General features: G+C 39.5%; 2 protein-coding genes across 6 annotated transcripts in view; one reads left to right on the top strand and one right to left on the bottom strand.

Moving 5' to 3' along the window:
- The window catches only part of prkdc (protein kinase, DNA-activated, catalytic subunit), a 248,835-nt gene extending 247,455 nt beyond the window's left edge, over window positions 1–1,380 (bottom strand). For both annotated transcript variants that reach the window (XM_043688290.2, XM_043688291.2), the window contains exon 1: window positions 1,107–1,380. In XM_043688290.2, coding sequence (XP_043544225.2) covers window positions 1,107–1,380 — 274 coding nt within the window. The remainder of the gene's footprint in view (window positions 1–1,106) is intronic.
- mcm4 (minichromosome maintenance complex component 4) lies at window positions 301–18,502 on the top strand. Of its 4 annotated transcripts, none has more exons than XM_043688294.2 (18): window positions 301–428; window positions 1,551–1,644; window positions 5,739–5,816; window positions 6,407–6,574; window positions 6,978–7,138; window positions 7,255–7,356; window positions 9,405–9,500; window positions 9,605–9,700; window positions 9,817–9,955; window positions 10,147–10,367; window positions 11,182–11,302; window positions 11,496–11,755; window positions 14,560–14,925; window positions 15,201–15,328; window positions 15,516–15,723; window positions 15,821–16,049; window positions 16,760–16,893; window positions 17,853–18,502. In XM_043688294.2, exons 3-18 carry the CDS (start codon window positions 5,747–5,749, stop codon window positions 17,943–17,945), a joined length of 2,592 nt encoding a protein of 863 aa, XP_043544229.1. In that variant the 5' UTR covers window positions 301–428; window positions 1,551–1,644; window positions 5,739–5,746; the 3' UTR covers window positions 17,946–18,502. The 4 variants fall into 4 exon arrangements, with proteins under 4 accessions (XP_043544229.1, XP_043544228.1, XP_087842551.1 ...); XM_043688293.2 differs by lacking the exon at window positions 301–428 and adding an exon at window positions 1,316–1,451; XM_087986425.1 differs by lacking the exons at window positions 301–428; window positions 1,551–1,644 and adding an exon at window positions 1,752–1,829.
- Window positions 18,503–19,126: the final 624 nt, after the last annotated feature.

Below are 19,126 nucleotides of genomic sequence, written 5' to 3'. Positions count from 1 at the left end.
TTGTTTCACTCCTACAACTGAGACAAATGCAAATTTTAAAAACTAACTTTTTCCACTTTTCTGCCATAAACAGAAATAATTTTAGGATAATAAAATGAAATAAATCTAAATACACCCATGCGCAATTTGAAAGCCTGAATCTGGTGATGAAACAACCATTGCCTTTAATTGTACTGCCAACTGTGGCTAATTTTCTGGGGAGTGGCAATCTCACACACATTGTTATTGCACTGCTCCTTGTTTACGCAGCGAAAGAGCTCTGCATTTCTGACAGCAGTTTCCGATCAGAGCTCAGAAACGTGGAACCGTTCTGCCACTCTGGTTGTGCAGAACAGTCCAAGGAAGCCATCCATGTCCACATTTTAAGTGCATCCAGCAGCCATATTCTGAAAGTTCTATGTCAAACATCACAGGCAACCTCTTTGACAGTAAGCGACAGTGTTTACAGTAGGACAGGGTGTAAGCTCCTACTGGAGAATGGGAGGGATTGCAAGAGGTATGGGGGACATGCATTTGGGGGGATTTTCGAGGACAGTATGGAGTAAGCGGAATAGCGAGACGTTAAATAGGTTTTAATATCGTAACTTTTGTTCAACAGCTATTAACGTAATTAAATGGGAACCCTCTGATTAAAACTTATATTTGCGAAAGTTTCCAAGTGGACGTGAATTACTTAGCAGAATCTTTTTTCCGGGAAATTGGTTGAATCTCCTGCAGGGAATTTCGCAGGGTCTCAACAAGCAATTCTCACCTATGCTTCAGCAACGAGAATAATCTGGCCTTGGGAAAAATCTAAGTCTACATCTCCGACAACTAATTGAGAGTGTAAACACCTATTTTACAAATATACAACAGCTAAGTCTGTACTTCGCCAGTGCGCTGCCAACTCGGTTTATTGCCGGAAGACCATAAACGGTATCCCGGTGATGAAGGAACAAATTGGAGGTGGCGCTGGGGGAACATACAAAGAACCAGCGGTTTTTAACTCCTCCTTGTCCTGGTCAGTTGCTCTAGGGATGCGAGCTCCTCCCAAATGGGGGGGGGGGGGGGGGAGAAAAACTTTTGCAAACCTTAAGCGCCTCAACCAGCGGCCTGTCTCTACCCACCCAGCCGGCTTTCATGAGTGTTGTGCAGAAGGTCATGGGTCAGGTTGGCGACTATACTGTGTGACTCCATTGCTGCACTCCTGCTGTCTTGGGCTGACAGCAGCTGCTCGAGTTGTTGCAGCCGCCGCTCCACCTCGAGCCCCACGCCAGCTCCATGTCTCCGCATTCCAGCAGCCATTGTCCCAGTGCGAACCCTGCCGGCACAGCGTTCTAAACCCGCCCTCTCCACCGCCCCGCTGGGGTGGGGGAGTGGTTGGAGACATTGAACATTCATCAACAATTCTCAAAATGATTCCATGCAGTTCACACACAATAAACATTTAGTGTTATGCCTGTATATGTGAGGTAAAAACGCTTCCTGCGATACGATTTCTAAACTTGCATTCCCAGCTTTTTTTCCCCTTCCTTATTCTTTCTTCCACCCCCATAATTATTTTGGGGTAGATCCTTCCGAATCGGGCGAAGCGCGCGGATTGGTGGTCAGCTGACAGCCTTGGCGGGAAAAGTCGTGTGCAGAGTGAAGAGGGAGAGCTTTCAGGTGGGATTCAGTGTATTAGCAAATAACTCACGTTCTAAACTGTTCATAATATTATGAGGCTTTGTTGTGTTTGCCGTGTTGTCTTTGTGCTCGACCGTGAAAATAAATTGAAATTTTAAAATTTCAGCCTGTCGGATAAGATACGTGCTCAGTGAACCTTATATAGTCTCCTCTCAGGCCAGCCGGTTAGTATTGCATCCGCATGGACGGATTTAACTTAATTTTTTTTAAAACTCCAATTTCGCATCGGATGCTTTATTTCAAGCGACATTTTCGATGCAAGAGTAAAGGACAGTATCGCAAGTAGCAAAAACGATATTACTTAAATAATGTTTTAAAGGTACCTAGAGTTTATTTGAAGTCGTGTTTTTGATCGATTTATTGCGTCCAGAAGATCTTAGTTTCCTTGTTCGCTCCGACCAAACTCTTGAAAGCGAAAACAGATTGTTTCCATGATCACCAGCGAGCGTTACTTTAGCTATCATCAAACTATCCAGGTATGCAACTAATTATTTTACTAAACAAGCCGAGAAAATACGAACTGAAATACCTTATTCAGCCCGTCAAACCCGTTTATACTTTTCAAAATGACCATCACTGATGCTGTCAACTTCATACTTTTCTTCTTTCCCTGTGCCCCCGATACTTTTAACCTCTAGGAAATCTATTTCTTAAAACTTATTAAGTGACTTGGTCTCCATTGTCTATGGTAGAGCTCTGAATAAAGAAATTTCTCCTCATATCAGTGCAAAATTCCCCCACATACTACCTGAAACTGACTTTTTGTTCAGAATACCCTGATCTGGGGAAATGTCATTCTTGCATCTGGTCTATTTAGCCCCATGTGAAATTTGTACCCCTCTCATTTCTTCTGAACTCTAATGAATATGGACCCACCTGACCCCCATACTCTCCTCATACAACATACCTGTCCTGGTAGGAAATCAAACTGGTGAACCTTAACTGTATTCCCCCAGGCAATTATATTCTTAGGCAAAGAGACTAAAATTGCACAGCTAATCCAACTGGTCTCACTGAGGCCTTGTACAGCTACAGTTACACTTCCTTGCTCCTGGATGCTCATCATCTTGCAGTAAAACCAACATCATATTTGCCTTTGTAACTGTTTGCTTTACCTGAATCACCAATGAATTATGATACCAAGATCCCCTTTTATGTTAGCTCTTCCTCACGTATCATTTAAGTAATATTTTCAATTGTTTTTCTGACAAAAGTGGACAACTTCACGCTCATCCATGTAATACCACATCTTCCATGCATTTGCCCATTCACTCAACTTGTCTAAATTGCCCTGAAGGCTCTATTCATCGACCTCAGCACTTGCAATCTCACCTAGTTTTACGTTGTCAGTAAACTAGGCTATATTAGTCATAGAGATGTACAGCATGGAAACAGACCGTTCAGTCCAACTTGTCCATGCCGACCAGATCTCCTAACTTAATCCAGTCCAATTTGCCAGCAACTTGGCCCATATCCTGCTAAACTTTCCCTACTCATCTTCCCATCCAGGTGACTTTTAAATGTTGTAATTGTACCAGCCTCCTCCACTTCCTCTGGCAGCTCATTCCCTACACACACCAGTCTTTGCGTGACAAAGTTGCCCCTTTGGTCCTTAAACCTTTCCCCCTCATCCTAAACTTATGCCCGAGTTCTGGGCTCCCCCAACCTAGGGAAAAGACCTTCTTATTTTACGCTATCCATACCCCTCATGATTTTATAAATCTCTAAAAGGTCATTCCTCAGCCTCTGACGTTTCAGGGAAAACAGCCTCAGACCTTTCAGCCTCTCCCTATAGCTCAAACCCTTCAACCCTGGAAACATCACTGTAAATTTTTTCTGAACCCTTTCAAGTTTCACAACATTCTTCTTATACGAGGGAGACTAGAATTGCGCACAATATTCCAAAGGTGGCTTAACCAACGTCCTGTATAGTCACAACATGATTCTTTCACCCAAATTGTTGATATATGTCTTGCATAGTTAAGGCCCAACATTGATAACTGTAGTATCTTCTTTTGTCACTGCCTTTCACTCCAAAACCAACCCATTTATTCCTACTGTTTCCTGCATGCTAACCAACTCTAATTCCACTTCAGTATATTACCACAAACCTCATGTACTTTGATTACATACATCAGCCTTTTATATAGGAATATTGAAATGCACTGCATCCAATTTCTGGATCATTATTTGTGTTGTCTTCTGTGCAAACACAATTAAAATAGTTGTTCAATTGATCTGTCATTTCCTTGTTTTTTTTACCCAATTCTGGTGTCATTGACTTAGCTGTCACTGCATTCCACTGAAAATCTTTCTCCCCCAATAATATCCGCAATTTGTTTGACAGAAGTAGTTCCAAGGTACTCCAACACAAACTGCATGGTGTTTTTTAGTCTGACTGGTGATCTCACATTGATTTTCTGTTTCTGCACTCTTTACACAAGGTGTGACTATCTCACTGTATGTGTTATCACTATATCTCAGCTTTTCAGATACCCAAGGTGTTGCTCTCGATCCAAACTGCAAATTTCCACTAGCTGCAGCTGGATACACATCCTACACATGGTCACCCTGCACATTGGAAGTGTCCCTGATGTTACACATGGCACAGGAGGAATATCCCACCTTATCATGACTTGTCCTTAGATTGCTGTCTTTATGCTCGTTTTCTCTGGGTCAAAGAATATTAAATACATGCTCTGGACCTTCCCTTATTCCTTCTAAACACTCATAATCTAAAGACCAATTTTTACTTTTAAAAATACACAGTAGAAATGCTCACTTGCTCTGCAGCATAAGCAATAAGTAAAATGCTAGAGTGTTGGCAAGCTATTTTTGGCAAGATTAAATCTTAAATCACTCTCCCTTTCACAAATTCACAGTCTTAGCACTCTTGTGCCGGAGCACTTAATCTCTTTATTTCTATAGTCGAAGACGAGGGGCAATAATAGAATAAGGGGTTACTCAATTAGAGTACAGAGGAGGATTTTCTTCTTCCAGCAGGTAGTGAATCTGGAATTTTGTACTGAAGAGTGCTGTAGAGGTTCAATGAGCTGAATGACTGACCTCTATGCCTCCACTTTATGGTGTTGTTCTTCCACTTCACTGACCATAAATAACCTTGCTGTAAATGTGTTTCTGGAAAAGCGCAGCAGGTCAGGCAGCATCCAAGGAGCAGGAGAATCGACGTTTCGGGCATGAGCCCTTCTTCAGGAATGCCCGAAACGTTGATTCTCCTGCTCCTTGGATGCTGCCTGACCTCCTGTGCTTTTCTAGCAACATATTTTCAGCTCTGATCTCCAGCATCTGCAGTCCTCACTTTCTCCATAAATAACCTTGCACAAGTCGATGAATTTTTGTTTAAGGAATCTCCTGGGAAAAGCCCTCATGTTCCCTTTTTACTAGCTTGAGCTTAGATTATTATCATAGTTTAATTTAAATGAGTATTTACGGTGAACCTTTTCTATGTTGTCAACTAGCTTGCATACTGGTGTTAGATCACTGTTCAGTTGCTACACGTCCATTCTCAAGCTTCCATATTTCTCAACTCTTCATAATTTCAGCTGTGGAAATGCGTTTAGTGGAGCTACTTTCCAATGTTTCAATGTCCTTGTTTCTCAAGCAGCTGAAGAGAATGACCACATTAGCTTTTTAACATTACATTCACAACTTCAGATAATGTATACGCTGTACTGAGAGATTTGTACTTCACTTCTGTACGGCTTCAAGTTATTTAAGTAGCCTACAAATCTCTGTAAGCATAACTGTTCCTCTTTAATAAAATCTGAGGGATGTTAAAAAAAAATCAATAGGCCTGCTGTTATAGCTTGGTAGTCTTGGAGGACAGAATGGTGAGTATGTTCAAATAACAGCAAGTAACAATGTTTTTCATTTTTCTTCTCTTGGAAGAATTGAGAAATGGAATGTCTCATGGATGACAAATTCATTATGTTAACATGGAATTTGTGTTAAGAGTGTTCATAAGATGGCATAAGTATTTTGATCATTTCTGTCATAAACATGTTCATGTTGAATTCAGCAGTAAATGTTTGTGTATTTTTTTCTGTTCTTAGTGATAAAGATGTCTTCACCAACATCGACACCAAGTCGTAAAGGGGGGAAGCGTGGAAGGGGCAATAATCCCCCCACATGTAAGTTCACTGAAGCATAAATGTAAATTAGGATCTATTCAAGCTGTGGTAAATTTCCTCCAAGCCATTCTATTTTATTGGGTACAAAATAGCCTACTGATACATCCGCAGTTTTAGTTATTGTTTTTGAACAAAAATAGTTTAAATATTTTAGTTCAGATTAGATAAACATGTGAACATTGAGATGTCAATTTCATTAAAATATGTAAAACAGCAAATTAGCTAGTTTACCACATCCGCATTTATTTCAAGATAATGTTTCATGGAATACTGATATACAGATATTATGTTAATGATGGTTATTAGCTGGACAAGAGGCAAGAATTATTTATTTCTAATAACTTGATATCTTGAACATATTAGAGGTTCATCATGATAAACTGTCTATCTTGTATTACATTACAGTTCTGTAAAATATTTAATATCTAAGCAAATAACAAGTTATGGTACTGCTGATTTGAACTCTGAAAACCTTGCCTTTTTTTATTGTATATGCCATACGGGAGCTTGAATTATGTTACTTGTATTTTCGATAAAGCATTATGGAGAATGCTAAAATGGGTTTGATATTAATGGCAACTTCTAATCAGCTCGTAGTGATGGAGTACAGTCTCCACCATCACAAAGACAACGGTTGGATGAGTCAACATCCACTGGGGATCTGCAGCCAATGCCAACCTCTCCAGCAGCAGATGCTCAGAGCCTACGTGTGCAGGAATCATCCTTCTTATCTAGCCCAGCACGGTCACGCCATTCAGGTTTGTTGTTTTTCATTTAGTGTAAACTTGCCAACAATTCAAATACTTAACAAGAGTGTGGACTATGTCTGCAACAGTCGTAGTAGATATTGTGGTCTTGTTTTGTTACCCACTCAGAACAGAGGATGATGTGAATGTACCACCAAATAAGCATCAGTTTTACTTTAAGCATCTGTACGTTTTGCATTCAGTCTCTTTCTGATAAATTCTGTTTTGTGAGGCTGAATGCTAATCTTATTGCATTGACTCTAGCTTTTGGTGTTTTATTGTTTGAAAATGGAGTTGGTGCATTTGATGCGTTTTAACCTGGTCTATACCAGAATGTTTAAAAAAAGTACACGTTTGCTTGTGTATTTAGTCACTTTTTTGGAGTAGCTGTCAAAAATATTTTGTTGTCCCCCAGCTGCCAGTGATTTTGACATAAGCTCACCTTTGACCTATGGCACACCGAGCTCTAGAGTTGAAGGCACACCCCGGAGTGGTGTACGGGGGACACCTATACGCCAGCGTCCTGATCTTGGGTCTGCACGTAAGGTCCGTCAGGTTGATTTGCATGCAGACCAGGTAGGAAGTTAAGCAGATTCATCAGTTATCTGTGAATTCATTTATATGTATGTATTTTATTTTTAAGAAGTAAATTTATTGTTAACAGTTGTCCTTAAGCGTTTGATCTCTTACAGCCTTCAGCAGATGACGTTGTGACCAGTGAGCAATCCCTTGGTCAGAAATTAGTAATCTGGGGAACAGATGTCAATGTAACTGCATGCAAAGAAAAGTTCCAGGTCAGTTTCAAAAAAAATTATTGGTTTATTTTTGCTCACACACTTTGCAAACACACTGTTTGCATTTATTCTTAAAATAGCTGTTCTTCTGAACTCATTTGGAGACACTACTTCATTATCCTCTGCTTGTTGCAAAATGGCATTATTGAAATGAATCAACAACCTTTAGATAAACCGTGCATGCACGCACAGGTCTCTAAGCTTGCCATTCAGACTGAGAATTCAATAATTTCCTTAAACCAAGATAAATGTCAAGAATATATGGAGCACATCTGGCCTTTTGTGACAAAATAAAGCACTTGATTTTTTTATTTTTCCTTTACTCTTTATTCTTGTACGGGATGAGAGCTTCCAGCTTTCATTGCTCTTGAAATCATTGGCTCTCTCGACCATTTCAGAGGTCAGTTCAGAGTCAACTACGTTGCTGTGGATCTGGAGTCGAATAAGGCTCCCCAAAATTCCAGCCTCAGGCGACTGTCTGCGTGGAACTTGTACATTCTTCGTGTCTGTGTGGGTTTCCTCCGGGTGCTCCGGTTTCCTCCCACAGTCCAAAGATGTGCAGGTCAGGTGAATTGGCCAGGCTAAATTGCCCGTAGTGTTAGGTGCATTAATAGGGAGTAGGGTAATGGGTCTGGGTGAGTTAATCTTTGGAGGGTCGGTGTGGACTTGTTGGGCCGAAGGGCCTGTTTCCCCAGTGTAGGGAATCTAACCTAATCTAATGAAAAGAAAATTAGTGAACAAGTGTGTTTTATTGACAGTGGGTACATGGTGAATATGCAAGATGACAGATAGGATCCTAATCAAGTAGGTTGCTTTCTCTCAAATGTTGGAGCTGAAATTTCTTTAGGCAGTGAAAGTATTCCATCAAACTCCTTGTGCCCTGTAGATCATAGGATAGACTTTGGGAAATTAGATGACAGTTCCTTCTACGATATTTGCGACAACCTCTGACTTGGTTTTGCAGCCACAGTATTTAAATTACTGGTCCAGTTCAGTTTCTGGTCTTTGGAACCCCCAGAATATTGATAATGGAATTTTGAGAGATGTTAATACCATTGAATGTCAAGGATGACAACTAGATTCCCTCTTACTTGCAATTGTGTAGCACAGTGTTACTGACACTTACCACCTCAAGCCTGGATATTGTTCAAGTCTTGCTGCATATAGTCTTGGACTGTTTCAGTATTTGAGGAATCATGAATCATGCTGAACATTGTGCAAACATCAGCGAAAATCCCCACCTCTAACCTTCAGATGGATTGAAGATGGTTGATGAAGCAGCAGAAGATGGTTGCGCCTAAGAGATTACCTTGAGGAACTGCTGCAGAGATGTCCTGAAGCTGAGATGACTGACCTGCAACAATAGCAACCATTTTCCTTTGAGTAGGTACGGCTCCAACAGTAGAGATTCCCCCGATTCCCTGAGTCTAGTTCAGCTTTGGCTCCTTGATGCCATAATCGGTCAAATGCAGCTTTGCTGTCAAGAACAGTCATTCGTGCCTCACCTCTGAAATTCAGCTTTTGTTGAGCATGTTTGGATCAAGGCTGTCATGGGATCAGAAATCTAGTGGATCCTGCTATATAAATACTGCTTGATAGACCTGATGACAGTTCCTTCTACGATTTTGCTGATGGCACAAAGAACAAGAACAAATAAAATTATATCACAGGAACGGGTCCTTCGGCCCTCCAAGCCTGTGCAGATCCAGATCCTCTATCTAGTACAGAGGGATCTGTATCCTTCTGCTCCCTGCTCATTCATGTATCTGCCTAGATACATCTTAAATGACACTATCGTGCTGACCCCTACCACCACCGCTGGCAATATGTTCCAGGCACCCACCATTCTCTGTGTAAATATCTCCCTCCTCCCCTTGAATGCGTGACCCCTAGTAATCGAAGAGTAAAGAAGTAATTGGTGAAGAGTAAAATGATCAGTCAGCAATTGTTCAGTTTAGATTGATAAGGTGGCAGAATTAAACGAGTGTTGAGATGTGTTGTTTCCATAATAATCCAAATGATAAAGTAATCCTTGTACTGTTTTTCAGAGATTCCTTCAGCGGTTTATTGATCCTTCTGCTAAAGAAGAGGAAGTTGCAGGCATAGACATAAATGAACCACTTTACATGCAACGACTTGCAGAGGTATTGTATATCTTTACCACACTTGCTAATTTACCTATTACTTTTTTTTCCCCAACAAAAGTCTTGTAGCACTGCATGAAATTGACTTTGTGCTTGTATTGTAGATGAACTTGGTGGGAGAGCCATTTCTGAATGTGAACTCTTCTCATTTAAGAACATTTGATCCTGAATTATACAGGCAGCTGATTTGTTATCCACAGGTAATGTACATTATATGGAAAATAATTACTTCAGAATCATCGGTTTTAAAATGTTGAAAACTTTAAAATATGTTAATTGGTGCTCTGAAGCTAATTAATATCTTTAAAATATTTAGGAAGTGATTCCCACTTTTGATATGGCTGTCAATGAGCTTTTCTTTGAGCGATTCCCTGATTCTCTACTGGAGCATCAAATCCAAGTGCGACCATACAATGCTTTGAGAACTAAAAATATGAGAAGTCTGAATCCAGAAGGTAAGTTTTGCTGCTAAACTAAAGCAAACTGGATTTAGTTTGTAAATCTCTCTTTTATTTTATGTTAATGTTCGCTTGAACAATTTTAAATTTTTTGAAAGGCATCTGCAAGAAAGTTTTGAAAATCAGAATTTTTCTTCCTGGTCTAAGTTTAAAATAATGCAAAATATTGTTTGGTCTTTTCCTTGCAGATATTGATCAATTAATTACAGTCAGTGGCATGGTGATCAGAACTTCTCAACTGATTCCTGAGATGCAAGAAGCATTCTTCACCTGTCAAGTGTGTGCTTTTTGCACAAGGGTGGAAGTTGATCGTGGACGGATTGCTGAACCATCTGTGTGCAAGAACTGCAACACCACACACAGTATGGCTCTTATCCACAACCGTTCTGTATTTTCAGATAAACAGATGGTATGTTATTCTTCAGAAATACAAGCATCCTTTAATGCAGGTGTACAATTACTGCTAAATAATTGGGTTGCAACTGAATCTTTTCCCCTAACTGCAAAGCAGTACTTCCAATCATCAATCATGGGGTGACCAGCCAATGTCTTTTTCCCAGGTTAGTGGAGTCCAAAACTAGAGGGCAAAGATTTAAAAGGGACCTAAGGGTAACTTTTTCACGCAAGGGTAGTGCGTGTATGCAATGAGCTGTCCCAGGAAGTAGTGGGGGGTGGTACAATTACAACATTTAAAAGGCACCTGCATTGATATATGAATAGGTAAGGTTTAGAGGGATATGGGCCAAATGCTGGCAGATGAGATGAGATCAGTTTAGGATATCTGGTCAGGATGGACCAAAGGGGGTCTGTTTCCGTGCTGTACAGCTCTATGACTCTAAGTATTGGACAGTTGATAACAGTCAAGACAATATCATGGAATTAACTCAACTCTTATTTTCATTATTCTGTGGTACAAATTTAGCCCACATGATAATTGTGTACACTTGACTGCAATCAACAAGATGTTGAACAATAGGCTGCATACTTCCCTGCAAAACTAATCATCTAGGTCTACTAATGATATACATAATAACTGATTCAAGGTTGAAGGTGGTTTCGGGGCAGGTTGTAGCATAACATATAGAGTAGAGGAGCTTTAGATCAAGTAAAACAAAAGATGATTCCTTCAGATATATCAGCTGTGTTTACTTCAGAAATACAACTGTACAGCTGCCATTGCTGGTCTAATAAACTAATTTTGCCTTTCTTTTATAATGTTGCAGGTTAAGTTGCAGGAGTCCCCTGAAGACATGCCTGCAGGACAGACACCACATACAGTTATACTTTTCGCTCACAATGACCTAGTGGACAAAGTGCAGCCTGGAGATCGAGTGAATGTCACAGGTCTTACTCTGATTGAGCACAGTGAAACTTAATTTGCTGGACTTTATTTAAGGGGTTAAAACAACAAATGTAGCTTAATTTCGAGATGTAAAATTAAACCTTGCGTTTTCAAACACATTCAATGGGTAGCTGATGATTTACCTTTTAAGAAGATCTGAAGGACTTTACGTGTGAATTTGTTTTCCTTATCCAGGTATTTACAGAGCTGTACCTATCCGTGTGAATCCCAGAGTTAGCAATGTGAAATCAGTGTATAAGACTCATATTGACGTTATTCACTTTCGCAAGACTGATGAGAAACGACTTCATAGACTTGAAGAAGAAAAGGAACAGAAACTGTTCACAGAGGAGCGTGCTGAAATGCTGAAAGAGCTTTCTAAGAAGCCTGACATCTATGAACGACTTTCAGCTGCTTTGGCTCCTAGTATTTATGAGCATGAAGATATCAAAAAGGTATACTGTAGCTCTTTGAACGTATCTTTATAATGTCCTTTTTTATGACATTCATAACAACTATAAAGCAACATGGCCAAGACGTTTCAATGACCCAAGTAATCGTTTCTTCATGCTTGGAGGCGGCTGTGCCTTGGGACCATTCAGATACCTCAATGCAACTAACTCTGTGGCATTTAACTGGGAAATTGAAAGTTCTGTCGCACAATTCCACTACATCTGGAATCCTTCAAAAAAGCCCCTTTAAAATCTGAGAATTCAGAAGTTCCAACTCACTTCAAGATTAATAGTAACCAAGGAACAGTTAGAGGCTTAAAAGCCTATTCCAACTCTCAGTTAATTGTTGAAGTGAAACTTGACTCGCTATTGACAAGCAGCTTCTCTACCCCCAACCCCCACCACACAAACCCTCAGTGTGACATCTCTCTACAACCCATCCGAATTCTCTCAACCACCTGATCTATACTAAGTAATCATTCATTTAACTCCCCTTAGAACCTGGTACCCTAACCCCTCGTGTACTTGCCTTTCTACTCCAAGGTCCCCCTTACCCTGTTCCCACACAACTTTCATTCTGACCCTTTCATTGCAGCTTTCATAGTGTCTGCTGGACATTTAAATTTCATAATATAGCTCTCAGTGCTGTAGAAAACGATGTGGTTTTCTACAATGATCCTCTTCACTGCTAGATTCAAGAATTCCTGGTCAGATTTATAACCGGTCCCTGTCTCCAATAAAAAAATGATTCAAATATAAATGAGTTTTTTTTTAAACTAGTCAAGGTCAGAAATGATATTTTCACACCTGACTAGAACTTCTGGGCCGATGTGCCCTTATTGTCAAACTTTCTCCATGCGTTGCCTTTCAAAGGTTACTTGTATGTATGTGCTTACTACAGTAAAACAATTACTGGTTTTGTGCTCAAACTGGAAGAGCATTTTTCACAACTAATTAACCCATTGCTGCTGGGATCTACGAACTGAATTCATGCAGTTCTTTGAACATTCTGTAGGCATCTTATACTGCAATACAGCCAACTGAGCACTTTTAAAATCCTCATCATCACATAGCAAGTTCCCACAGACAGCAAGTGGGAATCATCACTATTTACTCTTTGTTTATTTATGTTGTGAATAAATTTGAAAGTACATCTGTGCTACATTTCCATTCTCCTTACTCCCCACCTCCCCTTTTTCTACACGTTCAGCATTCAACTACTCTAGGAGCTATAAATATTGGCAAACATCAACTCTGGGTTAGTTTTATTTTGTAAATTTTTTTTTAATCCAATGCAATAGTCAAAATCTCCACTCCATTTCTGCCAGTAAAGTGTGAACTTAGAAAATTGTCATGGTGTCTTGTATGTTTCCCATTATTTCATGGTACTAGATATTTGAGTTTCCAGAATCACCCCACAACTTGGTTATAGTTTATGTCTACCCTGCATTCTTTGAATAAAATACCAACATATCTTAGGTCAGTTATTTCATCCTTGTACATAGTGTTGTGCATCTAATGATAACTTCATGTAATGAGTTTTTTGAAGAAGTAACAAAGAAGATTGATGCGGGCAGAGCAATAGATGGGATCTATTTGGACTTCAGTAAGGCGTTCGACAAGCTTCCCCATGGGAAACTGATTAGCAAGGTTAGATCTCATGGAATACAGGGAGAACTAGCCATTTGGATACAGAACTGGCTCAAAGGGAGAAGACAGGGGGTGGTGGTTGAGGGTTGTTTTTCAGACTGGGGGCCTGTGACCAGTGGAGTGCTACAAGGATCAGTGCTGGGCCCTCTACTTTTTGTCATTTACATAAATGATTTGGATGCAAGCATAAGAGGTACAGTTAGTAAGTTTACAGATGACACCAAAATTGGAGGTGTAGTGGACAGCAAAGAAGGTTACCTCAGATTACAACAGGATCTGGACCAGATGGGACAATGGGCTGAGAAGTGGTAGATGGAGTTGAATTCAGATAAATACGAGGTGCTGTATTTTGGGAAAGCAAATCTTAGCAGGATTTATACACTTAATGGTAAGGTCCTAGGGAGTGTTGCTGAACAAAGAGACCTTGGAGTGCAGGTTGATAGCTCCTTGAAAGTGGAGTCGCAGGTTAGATAGGATAGTGAAGAAGGTGTTTGGTATGCTTTCCTTTATTGGTCAGAGTATTGAGTACAGGAGTTGGGAGGTCATGTTGCAGCTGTACAGGACAGTGGTTAGGCCACTGTTGGAATATTGCGTGCAATTCTGGTCTCCTTCCTATCGCAAAGATGTTGTGAAACTTGAAAGGGTTCAGAAAAGATTTACAAGGATGTTGCCAGGGTTGGAGGATCTGAGCTAATGAGAGAGGCTGAACAGGCTGGGGCTGTTTGCCCTGGAGTGTCGGAGGCTGAGGGCTGACCTTAGAGGTTTACAAAATTATGTGGAGCACGGATAGGATAAATAGACAAAGTCTTTTCCCTGGGGTCGGGGACTCCAGAACTAGAGGGCATAGGTTTAGGGTGAGAGGGAAAAGATATAAAAGAGACGTCAGGGGCAACGTTTTCATGCAGAGGGTGATACGTGTATGGAATGAGCTGCCAGAGGCTGGTACAGTTGCAACATTTAAGAGGTATTTGGATGGGTATATGAATAGGAAGGGTTTGGAGGGATATGGGCCGGGCGCTGGCAGGTAGGACTAGATTGGGTTGGGATATCTGGTCGACGTGGACGGATTGGACCGGAGGGTCTGTTTCCATGCTGTACATCTCTATGACTCTAAAAGTTTACATTTTGTTAAAATTGTTTTTTGTATTTTGTGCCAGGGTATCTTACTGCAGTTATTTGGTGGTACACGCAAAGATTTCAGTCACACTGGCCGTGGCAATTTCCGTGCAGAGATCAACATCCTACTGTGTGGTGATCCTGGTACCAGTAAATCACAATTGCTTCAGTATGTGTACAACCTGGTGCCCAGAGGTCAATATACTTCTGGTAAAGGCTCCAGCGCTGTTGGTCTAACTGCCTATGTAACCAAGGATCCTGAGACACGACAACTGGTCTTGCAGACTGGTGCCCTTGTTCTTAGTGACAATGGTATCTGCTGTATCGACGAGTTTGATAAAATGAATGACAGCACAAGGTCTGTGTTGCATGAAGTTATGGAGCAGCAAACCCTTTCCATTGCAAAAGTAAGAATATTTTTTACAATTTTGTTCAAAGTTAGCATTCAGAGTTGAAATAAATATGCAACCAGCATGTGAAAATCTGAGTTCAATGAATAGACATGGTTCTATCTTTATAATTTGTATGGTCCTTGCTTCTGTTTAGTTATAAATCAGTTTTTTTCCCTCTGTTTTTGTGTGGAAATGAAATAAAACTACTCTGTACAAATTGCCTTCTCGATATTTGGGCGGTTCTGAAATGTTTTCTTCTAAATTAAATCCTTCAAACTGTACCTTTTTAGGCTGGGATTATTTGTCAACTGAATGCCCGCACGTCTATCCTAGCAGCTGCAAACCCAGTGGAGTCACAGTGGAATCCCAAAAAAACAACTATAGAAAATATCCAGCTTCCACATACGTTGCTGTCCAGGTAGGATAAATTAAGTCATAGACTTAAAATGCTAACGGTGTTTTTCATTTGCTGTGTCACCTATTGAATTTTTGCAATGATTGCTCTCTACTATAAAACTAAAATATTTCTGTAAAATATTATCTGGAATTATCACATCTATTTTGTGCTGGTAACAATGTTGTAAGCATGTTGGTTATACTTCTAGATTTGACTTGATCTTCCTTATGTTGGACCCACAAGATGAAGCTTATGATCGACGTCTTGCCCATCACTTGGTTTCCCTTTACTATCAAAGCGAAGAGGAAATGAAAGAAGAATACTTGGATATGGCAATGCTCAGAGATTATATTGCCTATGGCCGCACTTATATTCACCCTAAACTTAGTGAGGAAGCCAGTCAATCACTGATTGAGGTAAGAACTTTGTTCTTGCTTTGCTACTAAATATTTATTTCAAAATGTATCGTTTCATCTAGTGCTTTCTGTGCTATTGCTTGCTTTAATGTTCAAGGCTTACGTGGATATGAGGAAAGTTGGCAGCGGTAGAGGTATGGTCTCAGCATACCCCCGACAATTGGAGTCACTGATACGTCTGGCAGAAGCTTATGCCAAAGTGCGGTTTTCTGAAAAAGTGGAAAATATTGATGTAGAAGAGGCAAAACGCCTTCACCGGGAAGCTCTGAAACAGTCTGCGACTGACCCAAGAACTGGAATCGTAGATATATCTATTCTTACTACAGGTAATAATTTTTCATTTTGGGTGTCAGGTTTAGGAAGTTGGGACAGTATATATAATACACAAAAGAAAATGGAAGTTTTAATTCTACAGTTGTGTTCATGACTAGATTCCACAATTTACTGAAAATGTATTTGTGGTAGAATGTTAATGATATGTAATTGGATAGCATAGTGCTGTCCATTGTTTAATATCTCATTTGAATCCAGTCTTGGGGAATTTCTCTGCTGTTCATCAAAGTAATAATCCCATGGATCTTACAAACTCACTCGAGAGGCAGGTGGGGCCATGGTTTAACATCTTTTTGAAAGATGGTACTTCTTACTGCGTTTTCACTTTTGAACTGATAGGTTAGGGTAGACTCACCAGTTCCTCATGGTCAAGTATAAAGTACAATACTTGAAAGTTTAGCCCTAAATTGACTGTGTCAATTGGAAAAGCTATGACTATGTTAGACATGTAAAACTGAAGTATTGCCTTGATCATTTTTTTTCTCTGAGATTAAGGCTTTTGTGCACTGTTGTTACATAATGAAGAAATTTGTTCACCTAATTGTGCTACACTGAACCTTCAGAATTATGAAAACATTCCATTCATTTATATTCACATTTTGCACACAAACTTCATAGATCTATTCATATAATCACTTTTAAAGATTATTACAATATCAAACAGTTGATACAATGGTAAACCCATGCTTCAATTTTGTTTCAGGAATGAGTGCCACTGCACGTAAACGCAAGGAGGAGTTAGCTCAAGCCTTAAAGCAGTTTATTCAATCTAAAGGCAAAACTCCAGCTATGAAATATCAGCAACTTTTTGATGATCTGCGATCTCAATCTGATGTTGTAAGTTTTTATATGGAATAGAAAGATATGAGAATATCATGTATTTGAAGTGGAAGCTTTGGAGATCTTAGTTTTAACAGTTTTGTTTCTTTTGTTTCAGTTTTCTATCTTTCTACTCTTCCGATGTTATTGTTTGATCATTGTTTTTATGGTGTTGTAACTGGCATATATTTAAACCTGTGGATCTCTATTATGGATTGTGAAATTTGTAGAAAGACAAAAGTCCTGATCAAGGTCTCGTATTGTCTAACATTGTAGAGCAAAAATGGCTAGGTTATTTGAATAACCTTACTGTATGGCCCAGCTCTGCTGTAGTAATGTTTTGCATTTGCTAATATTTATATAAAGTCCACACCAACATAGTTTTTGTACATTAAACATGGAAACTAGTAGCAGAAGTAGGCCATTTAATCCTTCAAGTCTGTTCCACCATTCTGCGTGACCTTAGCTCTCTTGTATCTCAGTGTCATTATCTTACTTTCTCCCCATAGTCTTTGCCTATGAAATCTTGAAATGTATCTATCTTTTTCTTGAGTATGTGTGTGTATATATGTTCACCGACTTGGCTTTCACAGTCTTCTGTGGAATAGGCCTCCACAGGTTCACTACCCTTTGAGGAAAGGAATCCTTATCCCAATATCCTGAGGTGTGCCATTGATGCTATACTCTGCAACCATAGAAGAAATAGTCTCTGCTTGTATTATGTTCTAATAGTTCCATTTGGATCATATTGTCATGTAGGTGGGGGTGATAGTAGCAACAATTGTAGACTTTAGGTATACCATGTTGCAGGACAGGAACAAACAACAATGTAGGTGAAAAGAATTATTGTTATTCTGAGACTTAAAAGCATAATTTGACTACAACAACAAACCAGTTGGTTTTACAACAAAAGATTCACTACTGTTCATCTGTGTTTGTGGCTTGAGTTCTGATTAGAATTGTTTTAATTTTCACAGGCTATTACCAAGGATATGTTTGAGGAGGCCCTCCGAGCTCTGGCAGATGAAGACTTCTTAACTGTAACTGGGAAAACTGTTCGACTGCTGTAAAAGTCTGTTGAAAGAAATTTATCAGACAATGCTTACTTATCTTTACTGAAGCAATATACCAATCAGACGTATTTCACATCATTTTGTTTAAATATCTGATCCCATTCTAAGCTGTTTTTCTCTTTTGTAATGCCAAGCTTCATGTCTTTAATAGTGTGTTCAAAACTAAAGCAATCAGCTAATACACTGCCAGGGATGTAAATATCAGGTTACAATTTTACACTTTTCATGCATTGTGCCATTTTAGAGACTCAAAAAATGAAATAATTCAATGACAATGTTAATGAAGTAGTGAAAATATTTGATTTGTACTAACAATAAAACTTTGCTCACTTTTTTTCCTGATACGTTTGACATGATGGAAGCTACCCACTTCATGACTGGAAGATTGATACAGATCTACTAGGGAACTTAGATTTATACTGATGCTGGATTTTAATTTGTGCCAAATAAATAAGATGAAATATTCACAATCTTAAATCATTATTATTGTGCACTGTAAATTTGATGTTCTTTCCACCTAATAAATTTGAGAACAAAAATGACATTAAACTTGGCTTTTGGCTGTTGATAAATGCTGTAAAATTTGTTGTAGGCAGAAGTGATGTGTAAAATGGATTGGGGCCAGTATGAACTCTGCTGCATTAGAAATTAGTAAAATTTAGAACCTGAAAATCTAAATTCAAAGTTTTCAAGTTTTAGAGGGAGTCAAATGGAAGGGAGTTCCATGACTTTGGTCCAGTGACAGAATGGTAACATAATTCGAAGGAGACAGTGAGGACTGCAGATCAAAGTCGACGAGTGTGGTGCTGAAAAAGCACAGCCAGTCAGGCAGCATCCAAGGAGCAGGAGAGTCAATGTTTCAAGCGTAAGCTCTTCATCAGGAACCTAATTTGTTGAAACACAACTTTTTTTTGGAATCACAAGCTTTCTAAGCACTGCTCCTTTATCAAATGAAATGACATGCATGCACTATCCTCTGCCTGAAAGAGTTGCTCCTCAGGTGCCTTTTAAATCTATCATCTTAAACATATGCCCTGTAGTTTTGGACTCCCCTACCATGGGAACAAGAACTTATTCAGCTTCTCGTGCACTTCATGATGATGGATTTCTGAAGAGCTACTGGAGACTCATTTCTTAGAGTGGGATTTTTCTCTTAGAACTTACAAGAAGTTAATAAC

This window comes from Chiloscyllium plagiosum, unplaced genomic scaffold, assembly GCF_037043375.1.
Source record: "Chiloscyllium plagiosum isolate Xiang-an unplaced genomic scaffold, Cpla_swu_hap1 HiC_scaffold_4, whole genome shotgun sequence".
Taxonomy (NCBI): domain Eukaryota; kingdom Metazoa; phylum Chordata; class Chondrichthyes; order Orectolobiformes; family Hemiscylliidae; genus Chiloscyllium; species Chiloscyllium plagiosum.
Note: the sequence above shows the minus strand (reverse complement) of the source record. Positions and strands in the feature narration are given on the sequence as shown.

Coding starts and splice junctions, on each gene's coding strand:
- mcm4 (XM_043688294.2), top strand. CDS start 5,747: ATGTCTTCACCAACATCGACACCAAGTCGTAAAGGGGGGAAGCGTGGA. Junction 14,926..15,200: donor AAACCCTTTCCATTGCAAAA/GTAAGAATATTT, acceptor GTACCTTTTTAG/GCTGGGATTATTTGTCAACT. Junction 16,894..17,852: donor TGCGATCTCAATCTGATGTT/GTAAGTTTTTAT, acceptor TAATTTTCACAG/GCTATTACCAAGGATATGTT.